This window comes from Penicillium soppii (genome assembly GCF_028829465.1).
Source record: "Penicillium soppii strain IBT 18220 chromosome Unknown utg000006l, whole genome shotgun sequence".
NCBI classification, from domain to species: Eukaryota; Fungi; Ascomycota; class Eurotiomycetes; order Eurotiales; family Aspergillaceae; genus Penicillium; species Penicillium soppii.
The window spans coordinates 3,397,099-3,419,617 of NW_026643236.1; the positions used below are offsets into that span (position 1 = coordinate 3,397,099).

The 22,519-nt window shown below is 49.4% G+C and overlaps 11 protein-coding genes across 11 annotated transcripts; 3 read left to right on the forward strand and 8 right to left on the reverse strand.

Moving 5' to 3' along the window:
- Window positions 1-122: 122 nt before the first annotated feature.
- Window positions 123-1,506, forward strand: stm1 (uncharacterized protein; the record flags this gene model as incomplete). Its single annotated transcript, XM_057244187.1, has 5 exons — window positions 123-143; window positions 283-301; window positions 430-600; window positions 655-778; window positions 882-1,506. The coding sequence occupies 5 exons, from the start codon at window positions 123-125 to the stop codon at window positions 1,504-1,506; spliced, it is 960 nt and encodes a 319-aa protein (XP_057095725.1).
- Window positions 1,507-2,155: 649 nt separating this feature from the next.
- On the reverse strand, window positions 2,156-4,815 carry N7529_008661 (putative glutaminase; the record flags this gene model as incomplete). The annotated part of the gene is made up of 5 exons (XM_057244188.1): window positions 2,156-2,785; window positions 2,843-2,973; window positions 3,032-4,040; window positions 4,091-4,556; window positions 4,580-4,815. The coding sequence occupies 5 exons, from the start codon at window positions 4,813-4,815 to the stop codon at window positions 2,156-2,158; spliced, it is 2,472 nt and encodes an 823-aa protein (XP_057095726.1).
- Window positions 4,816-5,943: 1,128 nt separating this feature from the next.
- On the reverse strand, window positions 5,944-7,097 carry N7529_008662 (uncharacterized protein; the record flags this gene model as incomplete). Its single annotated transcript, XM_057244189.1, has 3 exons — window positions 5,944-6,471; window positions 6,535-6,714; window positions 6,789-7,097. 3 exons carry the CDS (start codon window positions 7,095-7,097, stop codon window positions 5,944-5,946), a joined length of 1,017 nt encoding a protein of 338 aa, XP_057095727.1.
- Window positions 7,098-7,968: 871 nt separating this feature from the next.
- On the reverse strand, window positions 7,969-9,605 carry dbp8 (ATP-dependent RNA helicase DBP8; the record flags this gene model as incomplete). Its single annotated transcript, XM_057244190.1, has 2 exons — window positions 7,969-9,028; window positions 9,103-9,605. 2 exons carry the CDS (start codon window positions 9,603-9,605, stop codon window positions 7,969-7,971), a joined length of 1,563 nt encoding a protein of 520 aa, XP_057095728.1.
- A 259-nt stretch (window positions 9,606-9,864) lies between these two features.
- Window positions 9,865-11,115, reverse strand: N7529_008664 (anion exchange family protein; the record flags this gene model as incomplete). The annotated part of the gene is made up of 2 exons (XM_057244191.1): window positions 9,865-10,742; window positions 10,803-11,115. 2 exons carry the CDS (start codon window positions 11,113-11,115, stop codon window positions 9,865-9,867), a joined length of 1,191 nt encoding a protein of 396 aa, XP_057095729.1.
- A 552-nt stretch (window positions 11,116-11,667) lies between these two features.
- On the reverse strand, window positions 11,668-12,039 carry N7529_008665 (uncharacterized protein; the record flags this gene model as incomplete). The annotated part of the gene is made up of 1 exon (XM_057244192.1): window positions 11,668-12,039. One exon carries the CDS (start codon window positions 12,037-12,039, stop codon window positions 11,668-11,670), a length of 372 nt encoding a protein of 123 aa, XP_057095730.1.
- A 515-nt stretch (window positions 12,040-12,554) lies between these two features.
- Window positions 12,555-14,811, reverse strand: bbp (putative zinc knuckle transcription factor/splicing factor MSL5/ZFM1; the record flags this gene model as incomplete). Its single annotated transcript, XM_057244193.1, has 6 exons — window positions 12,555-13,190; window positions 13,247-13,455; window positions 13,517-13,625; window positions 13,677-13,900; window positions 14,095-14,312; window positions 14,366-14,811. The coding sequence occupies 6 exons, from the start codon at window positions 14,809-14,811 to the stop codon at window positions 12,555-12,557; spliced, it is 1,842 nt and encodes a 613-aa protein (XP_057095731.1).
- Window positions 14,812-15,042: 231 nt separating this feature from the next.
- Window positions 15,043-15,905, reverse strand: N7529_008667 (glutathione S-transferase family protein; the record flags this gene model as incomplete). Its single annotated transcript, XM_057244194.1, has 3 exons — window positions 15,043-15,664; window positions 15,717-15,770; window positions 15,826-15,905. The coding sequence occupies 3 exons, from the start codon at window positions 15,903-15,905 to the stop codon at window positions 15,043-15,045; spliced, it is 756 nt and encodes a 251-aa protein (XP_057095732.1).
- A 2,460-nt stretch (window positions 15,906-18,365) lies between these two features.
- Window positions 18,366-18,788, forward strand: N7529_008668 (uncharacterized protein; the record flags this gene model as incomplete). Its single annotated transcript, XM_057244195.1, has 1 exon — window positions 18,366-18,788. One exon carries the CDS (start codon window positions 18,366-18,368, stop codon window positions 18,786-18,788), a length of 423 nt encoding a protein of 140 aa, XP_057095733.1.
- Window positions 18,789-18,899: 111 nt separating this feature from the next.
- On the reverse strand, window positions 18,900-20,557 carry N7529_008669 (uncharacterized protein; the record flags this gene model as incomplete). The annotated part of the gene is made up of 2 exons (XM_057244196.1): window positions 18,900-19,991; window positions 20,057-20,557. The coding sequence occupies 2 exons, from the start codon at window positions 20,555-20,557 to the stop codon at window positions 18,900-18,902; spliced, it is 1,593 nt and encodes a 530-aa protein (XP_057095734.1).
- Window positions 20,558-22,091: 1,534 nt separating this feature from the next.
- Window positions 22,092-22,379, forward strand: N7529_008670 (uncharacterized protein; the record flags this gene model as incomplete). Its single annotated transcript, XM_057244197.1, has 1 exon — window positions 22,092-22,379. The coding sequence occupies one exon, from the start codon at window positions 22,092-22,094 to the stop codon at window positions 22,377-22,379; it is 288 nt and encodes a 95-aa protein (XP_057095735.1).
- Between the last annotated feature and the right edge of the window lie 140 nt (window positions 22,380-22,519).

The following is a 22,519-nucleotide window of genomic DNA, read 5'->3' on the forward strand; positions in this document are numbered from 1 at the left end:
ATCATCAATTCTGACAGGCCGGATCTCTTGGGTTCTGCCTTGTGCCCCCGTCAAACACTCTAGACCGATTGTCTAAAGTTGAGCGCCTCCCACCGGAAGGCCTCCACATCACATCAGGCGTCATGGCTGACGTCCGGTCAAAGGTACGCTGAATTGGAGCTCTCCCGCGCAGAGCTGGCGACGCAATCTCCCGAAAGCCGCGATATGAATGCGATCATGGAAATTCCGAGGTTCATTTTATTTTTGGAAACAAGAAACTAACTTGAATTTTTTGAAATTTAGAACCTTTACGAGCTTCTGGGTAAATTCCCCCTCCCTTGAATACTCGGCTAGCTTTTCCGACAACAACCCGCTCTTTATACACCGAAACCAGCTCGATTTTACTCGGCTTGCCAATGAATTGGTAGCTAACAGTGCTTTTTAAATCAGGCAACGACCCAGAGCTCGACCCCAGCCGCCCCGCGCCTCCCCCCGCGAAGGCTGTCGACCGCCCCACTGATCGCTCCGGAAAGCGTGATACCCCCAAGGAGCAGCCCGCTCGTCACACTGAGTCCAATGCTCGCCGTGGTGGTCCCCGCGTGAACAACGGCAACGAGGCCGGTACGTTTCAAAATGACGGTTTTTGACAAACAACTCGGACTAACGAGCACATAGCCTTCCGTGACCGCAACGCCGGCCGCAACAACAACCGTGAGAAGCCCACTGAGGAGGGTGCTCAGCCCGCCCGCCGCGGTGGCCGTGGCGGCCGTGGTGATCGTCAGTCCCGCACTGGCCAGACGTAAGCGACCCCTCGAACAGAAATATTTTTCAAGACATGATTTGTAAAAGTTATGCGGGAAAAGCAATCGAAGCACGAAACTAATGTGAACTCCGATATCCAGCGACACCCGCAAGCAGGTCCAGCAGGGCTGGGGTGCCGAGAGCGGCGAGAAGACCTGGGACGACGAGCGCCAAGGCGAGAAGATCGCTAAGAGCGAGGAGGCAGAGCCCCAAACTCCCGCCGAGGAGATCGAGGAGCCCGATAACTCCAAGTCTTTCGCCGACTACTTGGCCGAGAAGGCTCAGAAGGAGACTCTGGCCGCCAAGCCCGAGCGCAGCGCCAACGAGGGCACCAAGCTCGACAAGAAGTGGGCTGCTGCCAAGGAGCTCTCCAAGACCGAGGAGGAGACTTACATCCAGGGTGCCTCCGAGAAGGCCAAGCGCGAGAAGCAGCGCAAGGAGAAGAACTTCCTCGACGTTGACCTGCGCTACGTCGAGCCTCCCCGCTCCGGCCCCGCTCCCCGCGGCGGCCGCGCCCCCCGTGGTGGTGACCGTCCTGCCCGTGGCGGCGAGCGCTCCGAGCGTGGCCGTGGTGGCCCCCGTGGCGGCGACCGTGCTCCCCGTGGTGACCGCGCCCCCCGCGGCGGTGCCCCCGCTGCTCGCGGTGGTGCTCCCCGTGCCAACGCCCGTGGCCCTGCCGGCCCTACCGTCGACGAGAAGAACTTCCCCAGCCTCGGCGGCAACTAAATTTCCTGAAGTTGTTGGGAAATCGTGCTCCCAGACCGGATTTACTTTTTCGTTCCGATTCCTCTTGTTCTCCTTCTCTGCTGAGTGTGCAATGCCGCTTCATCTGTGATGGGTTTCTATTTCCTCTTTTCTTCGGGATTGGGTTTGGAGGGGAGTTTTGACGTAACGGTTTCCGTACTCTGATGGATGCAAAAACCGCTCGGTTTTACTGTGTTTACTGTATTCCGGGGGTGATCATATATCTGAGTGTGTGTTTACATTTTGCCTTCGGTGAGCAAACGCGAATTGGATGACTGAATTCGACGGCCCATGTAATTTGATTCGTTTCAGAAGTCAAACAAAAAAATAGGAACGCAAAATCTTCAATTGAATTACGGGACATGTCTGCTTCTTTTACTTTTACTATTGCCTTTAACATTGTCTTGCAAACACATCTTTAAGAAATCTAATGGGAATGAACGGAATCAATGGAGCCAAGCCTGAGGTGCTATGAGGTGGGTGTAGACTAAGCTCTATATACTAATGATAAGATGGCCAAACCTACCAAAGTCTGGACCGGCCTATGAATATATGAAGGGAACGATGGACGGTCAGATCGACTGCCACCGGCAATCCCCTTTGCCCTAAGTTTGCTGAGACAAAAAGCCATCTACAGCTCTCCCTCCCTGTGGCGATGACCAGCAGGGGTTTTAAACTCCTCCGCAGCGAGCTGGGCACTCTTGGTCCAAGTGGCCATGAGCTCATCCTGAACATCGTCTAGGAAACCAAGGCCAGGCATAGCTCGACCCCCACAAGCACGCTCCAATGCCAGGAAAGCAAAATGGCCACCAATCACAGGCCGAGCACGGAACTGCGTACCCTGAGCATAATCTCCCGTGCCCTCAGTCTCGTGCAAATCCGTGAAGGGACCCCTGCTGGCGGTCTGGTTAACCCAGAGGGCAACAGCGTCGAGGATCTCGGCTCGGACAGGCTTGGCGACAACGGCCATGGAGAAGAACTCCCAGTCGGTCTTGGTATATAGATGGCGGCTGTCGAGAGGAAGACCAAACTTCTGGCGGACATGGTCGTACCAGACCGACTGTTTCTGGTAAATGTGGCGGGGGACAAAGCCAGGGGAGTTAGTATCGGTGTTTTCGAGGTGGAAGCAGAGTTGGGCATCGGCGTAGAGGTTGTACAGCGTCGTCCAAGAACCAGCCCAGTCGTAAGAAAGCTTGATGTGGGTGTCATCCCAAGATGTGGCATACTTTTCCCATTTTGCGATATAGTCACTAGCGATTTTCTGTATTGAGTCAGTTGAGATCTCCAAGAGAATGGATACAAGAGCTTTCTTTCATACCTTGTAATATGCGGCGTCGGCAGGATTTCCAGCGATAGCAGCAATCTTACTCATAGCATTGATGCCAATAATTCCCTTAAGTGCTAGGTTTGACTGGAGAGCCAAGGGACCGGCAAAATCATCAGTGGAGACTGTTGACAGTGTTAGAATAGATGAATCAAAGGCCAGATAATGAAAGTCTCATCTTACGCTGGTTCTCAGGCATAAGGGCGAAATCCACCAAATACCCGGTCCACTGTTTCCAAAGGGTATAGCTTCGCTTCACCCATTGTTCGGCCAATTTCTGGCCTTCCTTGCCACCACCCCATTTGCTATCTTGATGAGCAATTCCATCGAGAACTTGTTGGTCATTGAGATGAAACAATCCCTGAGATTTGCTTCCAATCCCTGATGAGGGTGAGCCCAAGGTTGACCAGATAGATGAGGACTCTGTAGAGACTTCATATCGGAGCGAGTTCACAACAGCCAACCCCATAATGAGAATATTGCCGCATTCTTCCACCGGCATCTTCTCGTCCTTTCCATCAGGATGACCAGTGGCATTAGGGAAGTGCGTGCCCAAGTCATGCATCGCATACGTGTTAGGGTACTGTCCGCTGAGCATATGCTCGATCAGAGGCTCCAAAAGGTATGACAACCACCGGGGATTGGTGTATAGGAAGAATGGGAATGCTGGATAGATCACATCAATTGTCTGGAGGTTTCCATCCGAGGAGATTTCCTTGAGGAACAGGATGGGGTCATCAGGAGTTCCTGCAAAGACGGTTGCACCCATAATCTGGCGCGCAGAAAGCGAAACAATATCAACATAATCATTCGCACCTGAAAGGTATGCATCATCCGCGAGCTGCTGTGAGTAGTTGGCTGCCATAGAGCTAGCAGCTGCGAAATCGTTGTAATGGAAGTTCAAGAGCTCCTCAGCAGTCCCATACCATGATTCCCACAAGGGTCGCATTAAAGTGAGTCCCCGCGAGGAAGCATACTGCACAACGGGAATTTGGATGAGAGCAAGAGTGAAGGTGACACTGTCTGCATAGCTTTTGTGCGAGTGACCAAGCTTGAAGGATTGGGAGAACGCAAAAACCGGCCATTGGTCGTGAACAGCGCGGAATTTCTTATCATTGGAGTTGCGCACCGCACCAGTGCTGGCGAAGCCCCGGCGCACATCACGATCTGATCCAGACTCATATCTCAAATCCTGTGCTTTTTGTCAACGTGCTTTCATTCATTCGGCACAAGGAAACTCACTGTAGGGCCAGTGAAATGGAGGGCGCCCCATTCAGAATGGTCATTATGCTCAGATAGCAACTGCTCCGTCTCTCTGCGCACCTGCCACCGTTGAAGACGAGGCTCTTCGTTCTCGGTCTTAAGTCTGTCCCGTTTCCATTCGATGTTAGCTGTAACATCTCCACTGACCCACTGGCCATCGACATCCATATAAACGTTCACGTCAACATCGCCTTGAACTTCGATTGTAACGTACGATGCTGGAATCGACTGGCGCAGAGTGGAAGTTGGGGTAATTGGCGAGAGAAATGAGATGGTAATGTTCAGGGGATCGACGGAGCCAGTATCAATGTGGTACGTAAGGTTAGTTGTCGATGCATCGTATGTGGTACCGAGATATGTTGGGAACTTGATCTTGTAGCTATGAGATATTAGCGTCGAATATACCAGGAAATATGAGGACTTGGGGCTCATACCTGGCCTTCGACTGTAAAGAGTCCTGCGGCCTACCCAAAAGAGGATAGACGGCCCCCCTTGCTCGGGATGTGAGCCATCACCGCAAGGCCGACATCGTCTCCGTTCCAAAACATAGGCCAGCGAGACCAGGGTACATCTCGGGCATTCGCCAGCCAAGTGCTTAGGTAGGGGTTTCGAACAGCCAAGGGAATGACGGGTGGAGTGAGAGTAGATGCGGTACTGACCACTGCCTGAAAGACAGCGGCCAGAACGACGGGCAAGAGTTTCATTGTAGCTCTCTACAACGAACGAACTGGTGATGTATCGAGCTCTAGGAGTGTTCGAGGCGAGTAAAGTTTTGCATCGAAGGTAAAAGTACTAAAATATTGTCAGAAGACGTAAGAGAAAGGTAGGAAAAAGCTGGAGTGCTCAAGGGATGAATATAGGAAGTGTTATCTGCTAGGGAATAATCACCTAAAGGGTGCAAATTACATAAAACAGTAGTTGATATGAAGAGAGGTATGAAAGACAGGGTTTGGAAGAGCGAGTGGTTTTATAATAAGTGATGTTCTTAGATGGGAAGCTGAGCCAAAATGCGGGGAAAGGATTACCTGAAGTCAATGCTTGGCCCAAGGTAGATGCGGAAGTGAGTGACAGAAGACAGAAGAGAGACACCAAGGAAATGGAGAAGCAGAGAGAAGTCGACAGCCACAGTAATAGAGCAAAAAGAAGTCTCAATCTCCCTAGAGAAGCTTTGATCAACTAATCTTCATCACGTTGTGTCGATGATGTCATGCGGAGAGAGTCTACACCATTTTGATATGCAGTTTACATTTCGTTCTTTGCTATAACTTCATTTCAACTAAATTAATATATGAGATTTGGTTTGTTCAGAATCTTTAAGGCCATGGAGAGCCATTTGGGGGTATGAACTACAGAAGGATGATTCGGGGCAGAGTAGTCACACTGCAGCTGCACGAGGGAAACTACATTCTACATACTACATATGTACCATGTCAACACGTGGAAATGATTGTGTTGATCTAAATCAAATGAGCAATAGGCTGAATTACTGCTAATCTGAATGCTAGGACTCAATCTCGTTAAATCCAACGTCTATAAAGGCTAGAAATATCAGACCAGCTTAAATGCACAAATGGTATCATTGATCATAGTGTAAAGCCTGATTATTCTAACAATGCTATGCATGCTTCCAAAAAGCTATAACCCGCTGTCGACAGGACCAAAACGTGAAGTATATCAACGGAACGAGTCTATACATACTCGATGTTTGGTCCTGTGCATCATGCTTTGCATTGCTTAAGCATGCAATGGAATATGGATCACTCAAACATGCTTCCCGAAGCATTCATCCGAGCACAATATCAACAAAGAAAAAAAATGCCACGCCAAATCATTCATCCAGTCCACGAATCCGAGCTCTGGTTCCCGGCCGTACTCATAAGTTTAAGTAACCCGTCCACCGCGTCCCCCCGCTGCGAAGGAGACATGTCGCCCGCCATGAACTCGGCCCTGGGGCCCATGCTCCGCTCTTGGCCATGGCGGATCACCGTAGCCGGGGGACTGCTTAGCTGCATTGGGGATCCAAGATTCCTAGGCGGTGTTCGCTGCGCGTGTTTCTGTGTGCGGGGTTGGACGATGCTGGAAGACAGTGGTGACGGGCGGCCTGGGAGATCGGGGGTGCTCTGGAAGGGAGTAGACGTGAATCCGGCGGTGCCAACTCGTGGGGTCTGCATTTGAGATGAGGAAGGTGGGAAGGATGTGAAGTGTTTGCGGGATGAGAGGGGTGGTGTGGAGAGAACGGAGAGGGAGAGGCGCGGGCATTTGCGACTGTGTGCTTCTAGTTCGGAGACCCGGCGGTCGAATTGGTGGTCTGTCACGTTGCGCATCGCGTTTTGTAGTCTTGAGCGGAGGAGGCTTGCTTTCTGTTCTATTGTTAGAGCTGCTTGCTGGGAAAGTTTTTGATACTAATATCACGCTCTGCATACTTCTTGAATGAACATTTTACGCGCGTCAGAGTCCGCTGGAACGCTACGAATCTCTTCTTCAGGTGTGCTGGGGGCATTGAAAGAGTCGGTTTCCATTTGATCGTGTGTTTCGTCGCGTTCGGGTTGCGAGTTTAGTGGTGTTGGGATATGAGAGTCCATCGCGTCGGGAGTTCTGGTGACCTAAGATCGCGATTTAGATAATTAGCTTTTGGCTGTTCGTTCTTGATATTCCTTGTCTTCCCGGCATAGCATACCTGGCGTTGCATATCATCATTGACCGCGGATTGGCTGGGCTGCGGGGAAGAATCCCGCGACTGCATGTATCCGATGTTCTCTTCCGTCTCATCTACCTGGTCTCTTGTCCGTTTATGACCTGCAAATATCGGAGAAGGGAGGAGTTTCTTGGGTGAGGTTGCAATTGATGCCCGCTTAACGGGTGTTCCAATGACGGGGAATGAGGGTTTTTTGTGTGTGGCGGGTGACAGACACGCGTTGGAATCTTTCTCTCCGAGGATTCGACGCCCGTCCTTGACAGGACTGAATCGCGTTGAAGTCGAGTTCATTGTGAAAGTCTTGGGCTGGGAATATTGAGAAAAGATCGGAGTAGCACGCGAATGTGACTGCGGGGGTCTCGTGATGCTCTGATGCAGACGCCAAGTCAATATGCAGGATGCAAGATGCAATTGAATATACCACAAGAATATAAACAACAGTAGGAATCATGAAGAGAGAAGAAGATTGAGATTCCAAGAAAATAAAACGGTCTCTGCGCGTCGATCGCGTATAGTGATACTAGCTTGTATAGAGCACGGACGTTGACTCCACATCGTGTTGAGCACGCGTCCATGGTTTTGACTTCAATTGACTTGTGTACTTTTACTTTACCCTGGGATCTGTATGATATTCAATGTACTTGTAGCTAACATTCTGTCCAGTTCAATTATATCTCATTGGTACAAAAAACCGCATCATAACTTCCCTCACAACTCAATATTCACGTTCTCTTCGCGTCTCTGGCTCCATAAATTGTTTCGACCCCACACGGCCTAGGGTTAGTTTAAGGAAAAATCACCTGCTTGAGTCTAGTTAACGCCTTACAATTTATGTTTTAAGAAAAGGGGTTGACCTAGATGCTTTGTGCAAATAAGCAAAAGTAGTGGTATTGCCGCTTAGTAAGGTATATCACGCAGAACAATGCCTTTGTATATTTAAAATATACACGAAGTCGGGTCTCCAAAGTGTTTAGTTCAATTTCTTTAAACTCAACATATCTCTTACAGCTTTTTGAAACACAGTATACATGTGGGCTCTCATTACTGGGTTTAAGGTTTAATAATTTGCCAATGCATGACTTCAGATTCAAGAATTAAACCGCTAATTGTATCAATTGATTTTAAGTAAAAGGCATCAAGCACCGCCACAACGTGCAGTGCTTCAACGGACCTTCTTCAACTTGTTACGCTTTCTTCCAAGGATATCTCTACCCTCTTCAATCTCACCCATAGCTTCACGCTTAGCAGAACCAACCTCCTTCAGCACGCCAGTGCGAACAACACGGCTCTCAATATTAACACCCTCCTGAGCAAACTCATCCATCTGTCGACCAACACGCTGCTCAATCGCAAGAATGAGTTCGACATCACGCTGTCCAACGAGCGTGACGGCCTCACCGCTGCGTCCAGCACGTGCAGTACGGCCAACACGGTGCACATAATCGTCCGGGTTGCGCGGAACATCGAAGTTGATGACCAGGCTTACAGAAGGGATATCGAGACCACGGGAGGCAACGTCGGTAGCGACCAGGACGCGGGCAGCGGTGGCTCGGAAACGGGCTAGGTTGGCTGTGCGCTCAGACTGGGGCAGGATACTGTGGAGAGAGGTGATGCGGTGGCCGAGACGGCGGAGGGTGCGCTCTAGCAGATCACAGGTTTTGGTATGGTTGCAGAAGACGATGACTGGTTTGGTGATGTTTTCTTCGGTGGAGAGGAGCACGTGCAAGAAGGCTTCGCGGTGCGTCATTGGGACCTTCAAGTATGTCTGCTTGAGAGTTGGCGGGATCTTGCCTTGGTGTTCGGTGCCGATCTCGGTCATGAAGATGGGAGGCTTGTTGCCCGCTGCTGGCATGGACTTCAATGCCCGCACTTCAGCGGTCATTGTGGCTGTGAACAGCAGGGTTTGGCGCTCGGAGGATGGTGGCAGGGCCCCGAGACATGTTTCGACGTCGGGCAGCATGCTTCCTTGTCCGCTGGCTAGTAGACGATCTGCTTCATCGAGAACGACCATTTTGACACGGCGGAGGCCGGCCACAGTATCTTCTCCTGACGTTTTGATGTGATCGGCTAGTCGACCGGGAGTTGCGATGACTACATGTGGCCGGTTTGCAAGGTCGATAGCTTGCTGCCGCATATCCATGCCTCCGACGACAAGGATGGGCTTCATATTTTGCGGAGCAGAGACGGCTCTGAATTGTTCGTAAATCTGGAGTGCAAGCTCACTATTGAGACAATATAATTAATTATGGGAACCAAAACACATCATCTGCAAGGATCCAAAGATAGCATAACATACCGAGTCGGGGTCAACACCAAAGCGTAGATACCGAATGGGTTCAATGCCCATTGCTGCATGATCGGGACCGCAAAAGCCATGGTCTTTCCGGAACCAGTACGACTACCGCCAATACAGTCCTTTCCTTTCAAAATTTCAGGAATACAAGCCTTCTGAATAGCAGTTGGCCGCTTAATCGCCATTGTCGACAGGGAAGCGACGAGCCACGGAGCCACATCCAAAGTTGAAAATGTAGAATGATCGCTAGTTCGACCGAGCTCAATGGCATCGGCAATTGTGACCGGTTCATCTTTCTCCGATTCAGGCTCATCCACTACCTCTCCCTTCTTCTTGATACGGGAGAGAGTGGGGAGCGGCGCAGGTGCGACATACGAGTCGTTGGAAGACTCAGAGAGACGGCGGCGCTTGGGAGCGCGGTCGTCGACATCGGACCGTTCAACATCAGACACATCGGAGATATCCGAGTCCTCGAGCTCCGCTTTATCTGTTTTCGGGGGCGCCATTCTGTTTGCGACTTGGTCTATCAAGTCAAAATAATTTTGCGGCAGAAAAGTTATCTCCAACAGGCGGTGGGGCGCGGGCGGCCTGGGTTACAAGGCACATTGAGCATGTCACGTGCATGTATACAATTTGATGGAGATTTCAGTTCAATAAATCAGTTTGATTAATGATCGAATAATATCTTTTGTCAAAAATCCAATCAAACCATTTCAACAGGTCTAAATTTTTTTTTGGTTGCAACTTCGGCCGGTGTTAAACCGTTTAGTCTAACCGGCTAGTCGTGCTCCTCCTGCGCGAAACCCGAGAAGGAAGTTCATACGACTCGCCTCGTTCTAGGTCATTGTCTTCAAGTGCAGATTCCGAGGAAATTGATACCCTACTTCTCAACACGCCATCGCCTCCGCGTGAAGATTCATGAGCTCCGCTAGCCACCGCTTCAGCCTCCTCTACCCCATGAGTACCTCCAACACTCTCCATGGTGAACGGGCTAGCGGTTGGTCCATCCAGTGCTGCAAGCTCCTCTCTGGTAAACCATTTAGGTAAAAGGAACGAGCGCACAGGGATAAGAAGAAGAATGATGACCGGGAAACCGATGGCAGCAATAGTCTGGGTGATGGCGAAAGTGGCACCAAAGCCGAACAGTTCAAGAATGACAAATGCCCAGATCGCGGCGCGGCGCTCAATTCGCTTCAGAGGGTTGGAAGCAGGCGTGAAGTTCTTATCTTGGGCAAGGAAAATCAGTTTCTGGGTAATGCCATTACCCTGGAGGGCCTGGACACCCATGACAAAGAAAAGACCGGCCATGACGCCCTGGGGAATTAGGTGGAGCACGATGAGGAGTGGCCCGCTCATAGTACCTAGAGTCAAGAGACCTTGGGTGAAGTTGCTGACTCGCTGCTCTACTACATGGTCTGTTATCCTGATAGCTTTACCCTTGTTTGTATCATCTTCATCTGCGACTTGACGAGTGACACAGAGGGCAGCCGTGTGAAATGGAGCCTGGGGGATAAGGCCATTCGGGAATGGAATTCCCAGAATCCCAGCGACGAATGTCGTTAGACCAAGCAGCCAAATATCCCAATGGAAACCAGCCGGCTTTTGGAGAGGGAATTCAGTTCCTTGAGCAATCAGGGATGATACTAAAGAAGCATGTTAGCATTTATTGTGGTGAGTTTCTCATGTGTGTGTCAGGTACTAACCATTATGGTCGAAATAAAAAAGAATGGTGAGAAGAACTGCAAATGGGATAGCAAGAAAGATATCCCCTACACTGATATCCCAGAACCTGACCAACCAGGAGCGGTCGAGTGTGGGAAAGAAAGCCTTGCTAGTGGGCAGTGTAGCGACATCGACGTCCCTCATCTGACCAATGTGCACGAAGCCAGTAAAGAATATAATGGTCAAAGGTGTGCCGTAGTCCTCGAGGAACTTTCGAACGACCCGCTTGAATAGGTTGCTGTTCCCCAGTTCCCCACAAATCCATGCACTCATCAAAACAAGAAGTGCAACCATGATGCTCAAGTAGGCAGAGGTTTCTCCCACAGAGCCCCATTGCCTAGTTAGAACTTGAATACCTTTTTGGAGATAGATGCAAGCAACATAGAAGCCAAAAATGTCACAAGAGAAGCGCGTGACGTAGGTAAGCCCGTTGCAGGCATTGGTAATGGCCAGTATCCAATGCATAATCAAAGACCAACTACAACTGAGATTAGCGAGGACGGTTGCCGAGTGTTATAGTCCCAACTTACATGCCAATCCAACACATGAATGCAAGATAAGGCGTCCCCCGAGGAGCGATAATATCGTAGACAGTATAGTTGAACACAGTGATGGGACCTAGCAACATCAGCATCATATCTTTAGACCCAAGTCAAAACAATTACCAGTAACGCCAACAATAACCAACGGCTGAGCGGCGAAGAGCGAAAACACAATTGCGCCAAGAACAGAAGCAAGCAGAACCTCATTGACACCATAGCTTTGGCTCGTTTTCTCAAACATATCCAGCGAGAAAGCCAAAGCTGGCAATATACTACACATATTGTCAGCAACTGAGAAGCCCGACTAAAACAAAAGCGTGATTGTTATCAAGCCAGGAAGAACATACTTGGCAAAGTACATATAGACTGTTGCAGGCACGACGCGATAGTCCCAAGCATCTGTCCAATCGCTCCAATAATAGGGTGCTCTGCGCTTCACGTCATTGACCATTCCACGGAACAGGTGCACATGCCACCATTTTGACGTGGCGGATTGTGCAGAAGCTGCCATCGATGTACGGGTCTGTGAGTCACGAGATTGAGTGCTGTCTTGGTGGTCTGCCAGCGGCTCGGATTGACGCGTCGAAGCTTGACCATCTGTCCCTGATCGCGCTGAACGTAGCGATGGTAGTCGCTGCGACTGCCAAGAAGGTTTCCGCTGAGCGGAAGTGTGCATGTTAGGTTCCGGGAGGGAGAAGTCCCCGTATGATGATGCTTTCATATGCAATGTGATATATTTATACGAGGCCTTGATGCAGAGCAGCCAGCATGAAATTACGGACCGCTGGATTTGAAAGAATATTTCCAAATTACTCGAAGAGAGGGACGAACAAGGGCGGCCTCTGGGGCGTAACTGAAGGTGCTTGAATTTGCGGAGAAAATAAGTTGGAGAGAAGAGCCAAGACCTCTATGTGGGGCGAAGGCATTTACTACCATTTCATTCCATGCTACGTCCATCAGAATAATATGCTTGCATACGAGGAAAAAAAATAGAACGAATCAAACGTTAGAAGTATTACTCAACACATATAAAAGAAGAACGCCACGAATGGCCTTTTTTGAACAATTGTTAGCAGGGGAGCCGTGGGCATGTCAAACCAATCCTAATGTTAATTAAATTGTCATTTGAATCCACGACGGCATTAATCATGCATGAACGATTTCAAGAGGTTTTGTCACTGTATCACTGCATCACTGGGGAGGAGGAGGTGGAGGAAGCTGGTCACTCGGAGGAGGAGGAGGTGGTGCCTCACCAGGAGGTGGCGGAGGGGGAGGGCTGGCAGCAGATCCGTAACTGTACATCGGAGCCATACCAGGAGGGGGAGGAGGCGCACCCATGCCGGGAGGGGCAGCACCAGGGGCTCCCATGCCAGGAGGATAAGCGGCATACCCGCCATATGCTCCATAGGCAGGTTGTCCACCAGGAGGAGCCGGTTGCTGCCAGGGAGCAGCACCCGGAGCGGCAACAGGAGCAGCACCAGGAGCACCAGGAGGAGGGTATCCACCTTGAGCGCCATAGCCGTAGTCGCGGCCCTGGTTCTGGTTCTGCATAGCCCAAGGGGCGGGACCACCGGGGCCGCGAGATCCATAGTCATCCCGGTTGCCGTGATCGCCACGGGGTGCGTAGTCGTCACGACGAGGTTGTTCGCGACGCTGTTGCCAGGGAGCCACATCACTCTGGGGTGGTGGTGGCCCACGCTGTTGCCAGGGCTTGGCATCACGGTCATCGGGGTATCCACTGCCGCTGTCGGGGCCGGCTTCAATACGACGGGGTTCGTATTCGCCAGCAGCACCAGCAGCACCACCAGACAACTCGTTCATAAGTTGCTAAGTAGAACGTCAGTATCAGGTTTGATAAGAACAATGGGAATAAGGGAGCTTACCTCCATCTCACGATCCACCGCATCGCCAGTACCAATAGCACGGGGACCACGTCTATCCGGAGCAGGACCGTTCCGCCAGTCACTGCCTCTCTGGCGGTCAGGACAATCACGAGCCATGTGGCCAGCATTGCCACAGACACGACAGATGATGTTGGCAGTGAAGTTACGCTGCTCAGGGCAGTCGTACTTGCGATGTCCGATTTGGCCACCTAATGAGAAATGTGGTTAGAACAGATTCCCCAAACAAAAAGTTAAAATATGAGCACTTACAGTTCTGGCAGGCCTGGTTCTCGTCATCACGGAGGGTACCGTTGAGAGCAGCCAGCTCTCGCAGTTGGTTGCGCTTGAGCTCGTTCTGGCCTTCGGGAATAGAAGCGGCCTAATCAAATGCGTTAGTATCAAGTGTTTTGAAATATATAGGGGAGCTTACTGTTTCAATGACGTTGTGGACAAGCTTCTTGGCCTTGTTAACCTTTTCCTCGGTATCCGCCATGATCAGACAGTGGAGATCTTCTTCCTGGTTGCTACCGTGGGCGGCATCAGATCGGCCTTTTCCTTCCTTGACGGAACCCTTGCCGCGAATGGCAATCTTGGCACCGGACTCGGTCTCCATCTTTTTCAGGGTGTTTCCACGAGGTCCTATGAGTAAGCCAACTGTAAAAAGTAGCAAGAGCTAAGTGTTAGTGATCCAGATTTTTTTTAAAGCATGTGCAGCATTAAGCACCAAGGTTTGACAGGAAACGAGTCGAGGACATCCCAGAGGTATGTCTCATCAACTCGAATCGGGCAGGGACTCATGACAGACACAATGAAAGAATAGTTAGGAGTTAGAGGGTTAGTTATCATACTGAAGTTAATCTCTGGATAGTCATTCACTGGAACGTAGACCTTCTCCTGGGTCTTGGTCGGGCGTCTGTAGTCAGAGGGCGGGTGGTAATTAGGAATGGTCTTCATGGCCTTCTCGACCAGCTTATGACGCTCATCTTCGAGTCGCTTGCGGTAACGGTATTCACGGGTGTTCACACGTCTGCCGAAGTTGTCGTACTGAGGCGGGGGAGAAGGAGATCTGCGAGGACAGAATCAGTCTCCAAAAAGATGGATAGGACGAAAAATACATACCTGTCGCCATCACCCGGGACTACATCGTTGATCCGGAGCTTTTGACTGATCTCCTCGATACGAAGGTGAAGTGTGTATGCTTCAAGCTGCTCGCTGGTGAAGTTCGCCATAATCATGGTCGGCAAGCCCATAAGGCCGGCAGCCTTGTTCTCTTGCTGGTCACCCCAACGGTTGCGCTTCTTGCGCCTCTTTGAGCCATCGGCGGCGAGAACAGGTTCGGCTATGGACAGAAATGGAGTTAGTTTCGGTTTTCCGAGAGCGAACGCTTTGCGTGACATACCTCTGACAGGGCTACGGCCACGTTTGGGGCCATCGGGTCCCATGGACGGAGGCACAGACGAAGGGGTCGCAGTACGACTTTCTTCCTCTCCTTCCTCATCGCCCATGCGTCGCCGCCCCAGCGGGATGTTGTTGGAACCGGTGATTCCTTGATTGCGCCAAGCCATTACTGTTTCCTTGAACAAAAAAAGATAAATCTGGTTAGTGATACAAGGATGAAGGTGAAAAGAGCTTTTGAAAAGAGGTGGCCACCTAGGTGGACCCTGCACATGATTATGTAAGGCGTTAATCAGCCCGCCCGGGCGCCCGAGCCCGTCAGTGCTTCACTTTTAATTTGGTATTCAACGAAGTTTACATTGTGATTTAATTGTTCTAAAAAGCTCTCATAATTGCTCATTCTAAGCCTTCTTGGCATCGGCACTCATACTATCTTGGACCCACGACCGAGTGCCGGCAGCCTCCTTCTCTGCCGCCGCTTTATTTTTCAGGAGTTCCTTGATAGTATGAGGGGTAGGGACATGGCGACCTTTCTCGGTACCTTCTCGCTGTGCCATTAACTCCTCCCACGCCTTGACATGAGGGAACTCTTCAATGTCGATTCCGGCCCATCCCGCTGCAGCTACCCAGCCCCAGTGTGCGATATCTGCGATGGAGACGTGATCACCGACAAGATACCCAGACTTGGACTCAGAGAGGTGCTTGTCCAGCACGCCATACAAACGACGTGACTCATTGATGTATCGGTTCACACCATACTCAATGCGCTCGGGCGCATACCGATAGAAATGGTTGGCTTGGCCTTGCATAGGCCCCAGGCCTGCGTTCTGGAAGTACAGCCAGGACTTCATCTCGTAGTATTCTCGTGTCCCCTTGGGGAAGGAGATCTTGTAGTCTGTATCGTATTGCTCTGCCAGATACTCCAGAATGCTGCCGGACTCGAACAGTCGGATATCCTTGCCATCACTGAATGTGTCTGTCAAGGCAGGAATGCGGCCATTGGGGTTAATTTTGAGGAACCACCTGTGTAGCAATTAGAGTCTATCTGTGCATACGTGAATCTTCGAGCACGTACTCTTCCTTTTGGGTGTTCTTCGAGATGTCGATTTTTTCAACCTTGTATGGCAAACTACAGATTGTCAGTTCCATTTTCCATAGTCAAAAGAGCTACCCATGGATCATACCCAAGCTCCTCCAGTGCAATGGAGATCTTGATGCCATTTGGCGTCTGCATTGTGTAGAGGGTGATGTTTGGTTGGCTCATCTTGATTGGATAGTAGTACAGACTTGGAAAAGATGATAAAAGAGGAGTGTAGTGTTTGGTAAATATGCGGTATATGAATGTTGACATTGGACTGGGTGGGGTCGACTTAAGTATGGGCTGAGATCGTGTTGAGCTCCCCCACTTGGATTTATAAGCTCGCTCCGAATGTTCTAACGTTCTCCCCGACTCTCCGGTGGTTTATAATCATTTTCAACTTTTCAACTTTACCTTGTTTCAGTGTTTTCAATGTGACTCTGCGTTTCTGGTCGCGTGGTTTGGATGTTCGCTACTTCTGTTGAGTCGGACATGATTAAGGCTAACTTACGATCTCTTGTTTGCTACTGGTCTCGGCGGGGTTCCGGAGTCAGGTCTCCACTTAAACGGAGTCAGATTCCCTTACTTACAGGGCGCATTCGGGCTGATTTCTTATTTCTTGCTAATCTCAACTAATCTGTGTGATTGGAAAGCTCAAATTTATGATCCGGAGACATATGGATATAGGGGTCGGGCAGATGCTAGATGTAACAACGGATAATCCGACAATTCATTCGGCTTTTTTGAAACACTTTTCTTTTGCTCTGTAATTGCTGCTAGAAAGAGGATTACGTGTCATACCCCTTGTAGTGAGCTTTGACAAGTTCATGGTGGGGTTGAATCTCTAGTCCGCCGTTAGTTTTGTTAGCTTATGACCCTGGTAAGCATTGAGATCCAGCTTTCTGATAGGTGATTATCACAGGAGTACTTGCCTGAAGAAGTCCCGAAAACACATTCAGGCACGGATATACCCTAGAAAATGAGTCACCTTTCATGCCGATGTCAGAGCCACCGGTTCCAAAACACAAGTCGACTCGATGGCCTAGCCTGATCAGGTCTGCTCACAGCCAGGAAGCGAAGAATCTGCTTGTGAGTACCTGATAAAAGATACCCTGACTTGGAGTTCAAGATATAGCCTGTATCTGTTGTTCAAAAGTGATATTCTTTCCTCCCCCTCAATCCATACCAGACTTGTCGTCTTTAGATTGAATTCTTATCAAGCTTGCCGCTGTTGGCTTCAGTCCAAGTCTTTCAAATTAGTTTTTGCACACTCAACTGATACTGGCCCGGAAGGAGTCCCGAGACTACGCGTTATTGATAGTCTGAATGATTAGTTTTGAGACATAGCTTTGACCAAAGAAGTCATATAGTCATCCATGTCGGCACCAAAAATAAATGAAGGTGTAACTAGTTCCTTCACGGAAGGTAACAATAGAAACAATGCTCTTCCTTATTTGGATACACATTCTTTGTAGAAACATCTCTTGTTTGACTCCGCAAATTCTCATCATCTGCTCACTGTGCAGGCTTTTAATGCCTCTCTTGGCCATATTTCCTCTCAGAGATCAGCAACCACTTTCTTCTCCCTTTCCTGTCTTCTCCATCTCAGTTTAGCCTCACTCTCAAAGGCCACATCAAATGACAGCAACTATAATCAACCCAAGCTTCTACCTCTTTCCTAAGCTACCTCCAGAGATCCGCGAGATGATTTGGTGGTATGCTATGTCCGAAAAAGACGACCCAGCTTTATTTAGCTACAAAGGAGGCTGCTGGCACGAGCAATATTTCATAGATTTTCCTCCTCGTCCGGAGTCCATCTACTCCGGACGTGAGATGAAACATCCATTTTGTCACGACATGTTGGACCCAGTTCCAGTTCGGATACCCTTGAGTTCATTCAGCTACGAGGCACGCAAAGTTGCCTTAGCCTGGGCCCGCCAACAAGGTAGCGAGAAACATCTCAACAAAGCAGGAGAGTGCGACGGTTTTAGGCGTCGCTTCGATCCAACCATCGACACATTTTATCTTGGTGCCGGCATATCAACCTTCTGCTTGGAAAATTTGACTTTCTACCCTTTGGAGAAATCAAAAATTTTGCTTTGTTTGAGGAAATTGACTTCTTCCCAACCTATGGTGAACTCAATGATGTTCTTGCATTCATGGTGGAGTCATCTGAGATCTACATTATCCGGAACCCCCAGCCAAATTCAGGCGCCATAACAACAAAAAGGCAGAACGGAAGGCAGAACGGCGTTGGGAAATGAAGGCTATCGGCCCGGCATTGACCTGGCATCGCCGTGGCCACTTTCACACCAAGAACACAAGGCGTATCGAGGGTAGCACGGTAAACCCTCACAAAACGTAACTAATCTATGCCAAATTGGCCGATATCCTTTCGCAGTTTGACCTTGAGGAGAAGTCCGTAGTATCAACTGCCTTGGCTATCAGAAAATGAGTCTGCATTCGTGGCCTTGTTTGAAAGAGAGACAAGACTATGTCTTGGATCAACCTTTTTCCGGTTATACTTCAGGCAGACGTGCTATGTGTCTATTGTTACTTTACCCCTCTATCATGCTATGATCTTGCAAATTTCTCTCCTTCAAGATTGTCGCATTACCCTTCACTTCGAACCCTTGGCTCTTGAATATGTCTCTTGAAATCTTGAAGTCTGCATGGAAGGTCATCCCCATGTTTCAATCCCGCTCTATCTCTCTTACTGTGAAGTTCTACACTGAGAAGCTCGGATTTGAGCTCGCCAGTGTGAAGCCCGAGGATGAATCATCTCAAGCGACATTTTGCTCTCTGTTCATTGGCAAAAAAGCGGATGCCAACTTTTACTTCTCAAGGGCAAGCAATGAAGATTTCAACCCATCTCATGCTATGATTGCACTAGGGACACGACAGCTGGATGAATACTATGACTATCTGGGAAGACTTGCAGGCATCGAAATTACAGAAGAAATCGAGGATACACCATGGGGATTTCGACAGTTCACAATCAAGGATAATGACGGGAATCTCCTGACCTTCTTCAAATTTCTGGAAGGGGGAAATCCAGGACAAGAGTGAATGAATCAATACTATCGTTTCTTTTGTTAGATACAGTTTCATAGTGCCATCTTCGTACATCAAAAATCCAAATAAAACATTGATATCAATTAAAATCTAAAGACCCAAACCCTATACACTGGTATCTTCATCCTTTACAGCAACACCCATAGCCTCAGCATCAGTCTGATACCTCTTGAAATTCTTCGCGGGGACCTTCTTAACAAACATCTCATCAAGCTCAGCATAAGTCCTACCCGCAGTCTCTGGCTGATAAAACCACAAATAAACCAGACACAACACCGCAAGCCCGCCGAATAGAAAAGAAACCTTAGCGCCAAGGTTCGCCTGGTCCGGATTGAAAAGATATGGCAAGACAAAAGACCACATGGTATACAGCGCATTCTGCAAAGCCAGACCAATAGCAATGGTCTTGATGCGCAGTCTGGACGTCGACACCTCCGCCAGGATAGTATAACCCGCCGATCCAATGGTCATATTATACCACCAGCAATAAATGAGAATCAAAGCAACAGTGCCCTTAACAGCACCACCAGAGCTAGGATTCGAGGTGTCAGAGCCAAGCACAGCCAACCCACCAGTCAACATGAGAATGATGGTCAGAACACCCAGACCAAAGATCATCAGGTTTCGACGACCAAGTCGGTCAATCAAGAAATAAGACATGACGTTTCCAACCAGCGACGCAACCTGCTGCGCAATCTGCAACCGGAAACTCATCGCCGTGCTGTACCCAGCCAGCTGGATATAGTACGTCGAGTACCCGGCTACAAACGCGACACCCGACAGCGCCTGGATGCTAAGCGGGACGATGGAGATGATCGTGCGGCGGAGGTTAGACCGCCGGAAACATTCTAGATAGGTAACGCCCTCGGTTTCGCGCTTGATGTCGTCCAGGGTTACCTTGATTAGAGCTAGTTTTTTGACTCGCTCGTCTTCGTTGTATCCCAGCTTGCGGAGGCTGTTGAGGGCTTTGTCGGGGCGGTCCTTGGACATTAGCCACCATGGAGACTCGGGCATGAAGGCGATAAATGCAAGTGCCACTGCGGCGAAGCCGTACTGTGCTGCGAAGACGGCGCGGTAGGCCCAGCGGTTTGTGTAGGTTCCCGTTGTGTTTGTGATAAGAGCGACGACGAAAGGGCCGATGCAGTAGGCCAGTGCGGTTAAGCAAGTTAGAGTTCCGCGAAGGGCAAGGGGGGAGATCTAGAGCACAAAGTGCGTGAGAATGGTTGCTGAGGAGGAATGAGAATTATAGAGCGACTGCGTACCTCTCCGACGTAAGTGATAGGAACAGAAGCCAAAGCACCGAGAGCAAAGCCATTGAGGAACTTCCCACCGAAGAACATTTCGTTCGTCGTCGCAACGAACTCCAACGTGACGGCAGCAACGGTAATCAAGAGAGCAATGCCAATGGTCAACTTGCGCCCAATGGTATCAGCAATCTGACCCGAGCACAGGGCACCGACGACCGCCGATGCTACCGGCCCGCCGCTGAAGGCAGATTGCCACTTCGCCTCGAGGACCCAACTCCCCTCATAGAAGTGCCCGAAGTCCTTGCGGAATTCGGGAATACCGGTCACATTGCCAGAAGCCTGGTTCTCGAAGCTAACGAGAAGAACACACCACACGGCATAGACGCACCAGGCAAAGATCCATGGATATTGCTTCATGCTCTGCCATTTGCTTAGCTCGTGGTCTTCTTGGTTGGCGATATGGCCGAGCTGTTGGTCATCTGCATGCTCCACTTGGTCGGTGCTGGGCTTCTCCATTGTTATATTTCAAGCTGGCTAGGAGCCGAAGGGGGAAGTGAAGGGGAAGAATAGACAGTCTCCCTAAAAGTTGGATGGATTACAAGATCGCTGATCGAGATAATTGGGGTGATGATGTTCCCTTTTATCTCTGATCATAAGGATATCATTATCCCGAGATGCGAGCCCAGAAGTGGAGTTCAGCCAGGCGGTTAACATAACTGCATCTGCACTGGCTTTTGCCCCGGATATAATGTGGGGGCAAGAAAGATCATGTCACTTTTCCCCAGGCGAAAAATGCCGAGTTGCTGGTTGTAAGGGGTGAAATGGGGGAAAGATTGGCGGGATCGGTACAACTTAATTCTAGCTAAAAATGTCCGTAAAGAATATTAATATTTGCGCCAACATATTTTGAAAAGCCTAACTAGGCATTCTTATTTCTTAGTACAATATATCTATATCTAACATAGTGAGGTCTTCATTACACTACTGGGCGTTAAACGCTCTAGTTGCATGTCGCAGTCTACAACCGGAACTGCGGGGAACGCCACACTACGTACCCCAGATTCCCCATCCACCTACTATTTCCTACTTGTATTTAGTTCTTGTCTACTTTGGTTGTCTTCGGATCTCTTGGCCCGAGGTTTTGCCGCTGGAACGGCAATAATATCACATAACAGTCACATGATTATCGGAGCACCTGTTTTGATGGTATTATTCTGTCATCTTGATACGCACTATCTGCATATGTATGCATTGGTATATTACGAGACTGTAATCTGCATAAATCAACAACAGCACAAGTATCTAGGTACCTTACACATGCTACGATACATGTCCATGTCTATGGCTCCGGGGATTGCCCCACAGCCACCGTAAATTACCACTGTAGAGTAAAGTGGTTAAACTTTTTCGACCTACCCTGTGTTAACTCGAGCGTTGTCACATTGCATAGAGCGGGGATCTTTGCCTTGTAATTTTCTATGAAAGTCACTCCTGGCCTTTGTGGTGCGGCTTGCAGATTGGTAAGCTCAGCTCAGCCCATCCCATCCAATAATTCGAAAACACACTAATCATATTGTCATGCTCAATGGTGGTGGTTCCAAAGCAAGTGCAATATCCGAAGCATCCAGTAGGCCTTCTGTAGCGGCCTTGAGATATCCAGTATACCTGCAAAGTAAGGCCGTAGAAAAAATGTAAGGTAAATAAATCAGCTGCTCAAGCGTAAGGACGATTAAACCCTGCAATACATTGACAGATCAGACAGCTTGCCTTCAGCCCCATTGGCACAACCATGGCATGCAGCTTGCTTCGTCTCATCACAGGATAGTTGGGGGAGCCATGTGGCGCGAAATGGTGACTATAGCGCGATTGGCTATAATTTAGGTAAGCCGTTCCCCAAGCGTTCCTGGGAACTGAGGCTTCTATACTGCGAAGAAGCTCTTGGGTCCAAAAGGATCGTCGGCAGGTATCCTTTCCTGTTTAGTACTTTAACTTCAACAGGGCATATTAGCTAAAATACAGCAGTGTGCCTAATCCTGGCCACTCGTTCACCATGAGGCGCAGGGGGACAGGGCCCAAGAGCGATACTCACACTATCTCCTTTATCGACATCAACTTCGAGAATGCGACGTATTATTTGATCAACCTGCGGGGTTTCTTCCGTCACCACACTTCTTGCTATGCATTCTACGGATGGTGGGGTCCACTTGGCCTGCCAACAGTTGCCCACCTTAGCGCCTTTGCCAGCACCACAAGTAACCCTCCGCTCACAATAGTGGAGCCAAGGAGTGATCAAAGCGCAGCTATTGTTCAGCTGTACTCGAAAACAGAAACTTTATAAACGTGTGCAAATTCCACCTCTACTTAGCTCGATTGTTTTCAACGCCATGGATTCTCACGATAATGTCGTTCATCACCCCCTCGGCGGAGGTTCATATTATTTTAAAGAGCATCTTATCAAATATCTTAGTGATCAATGTC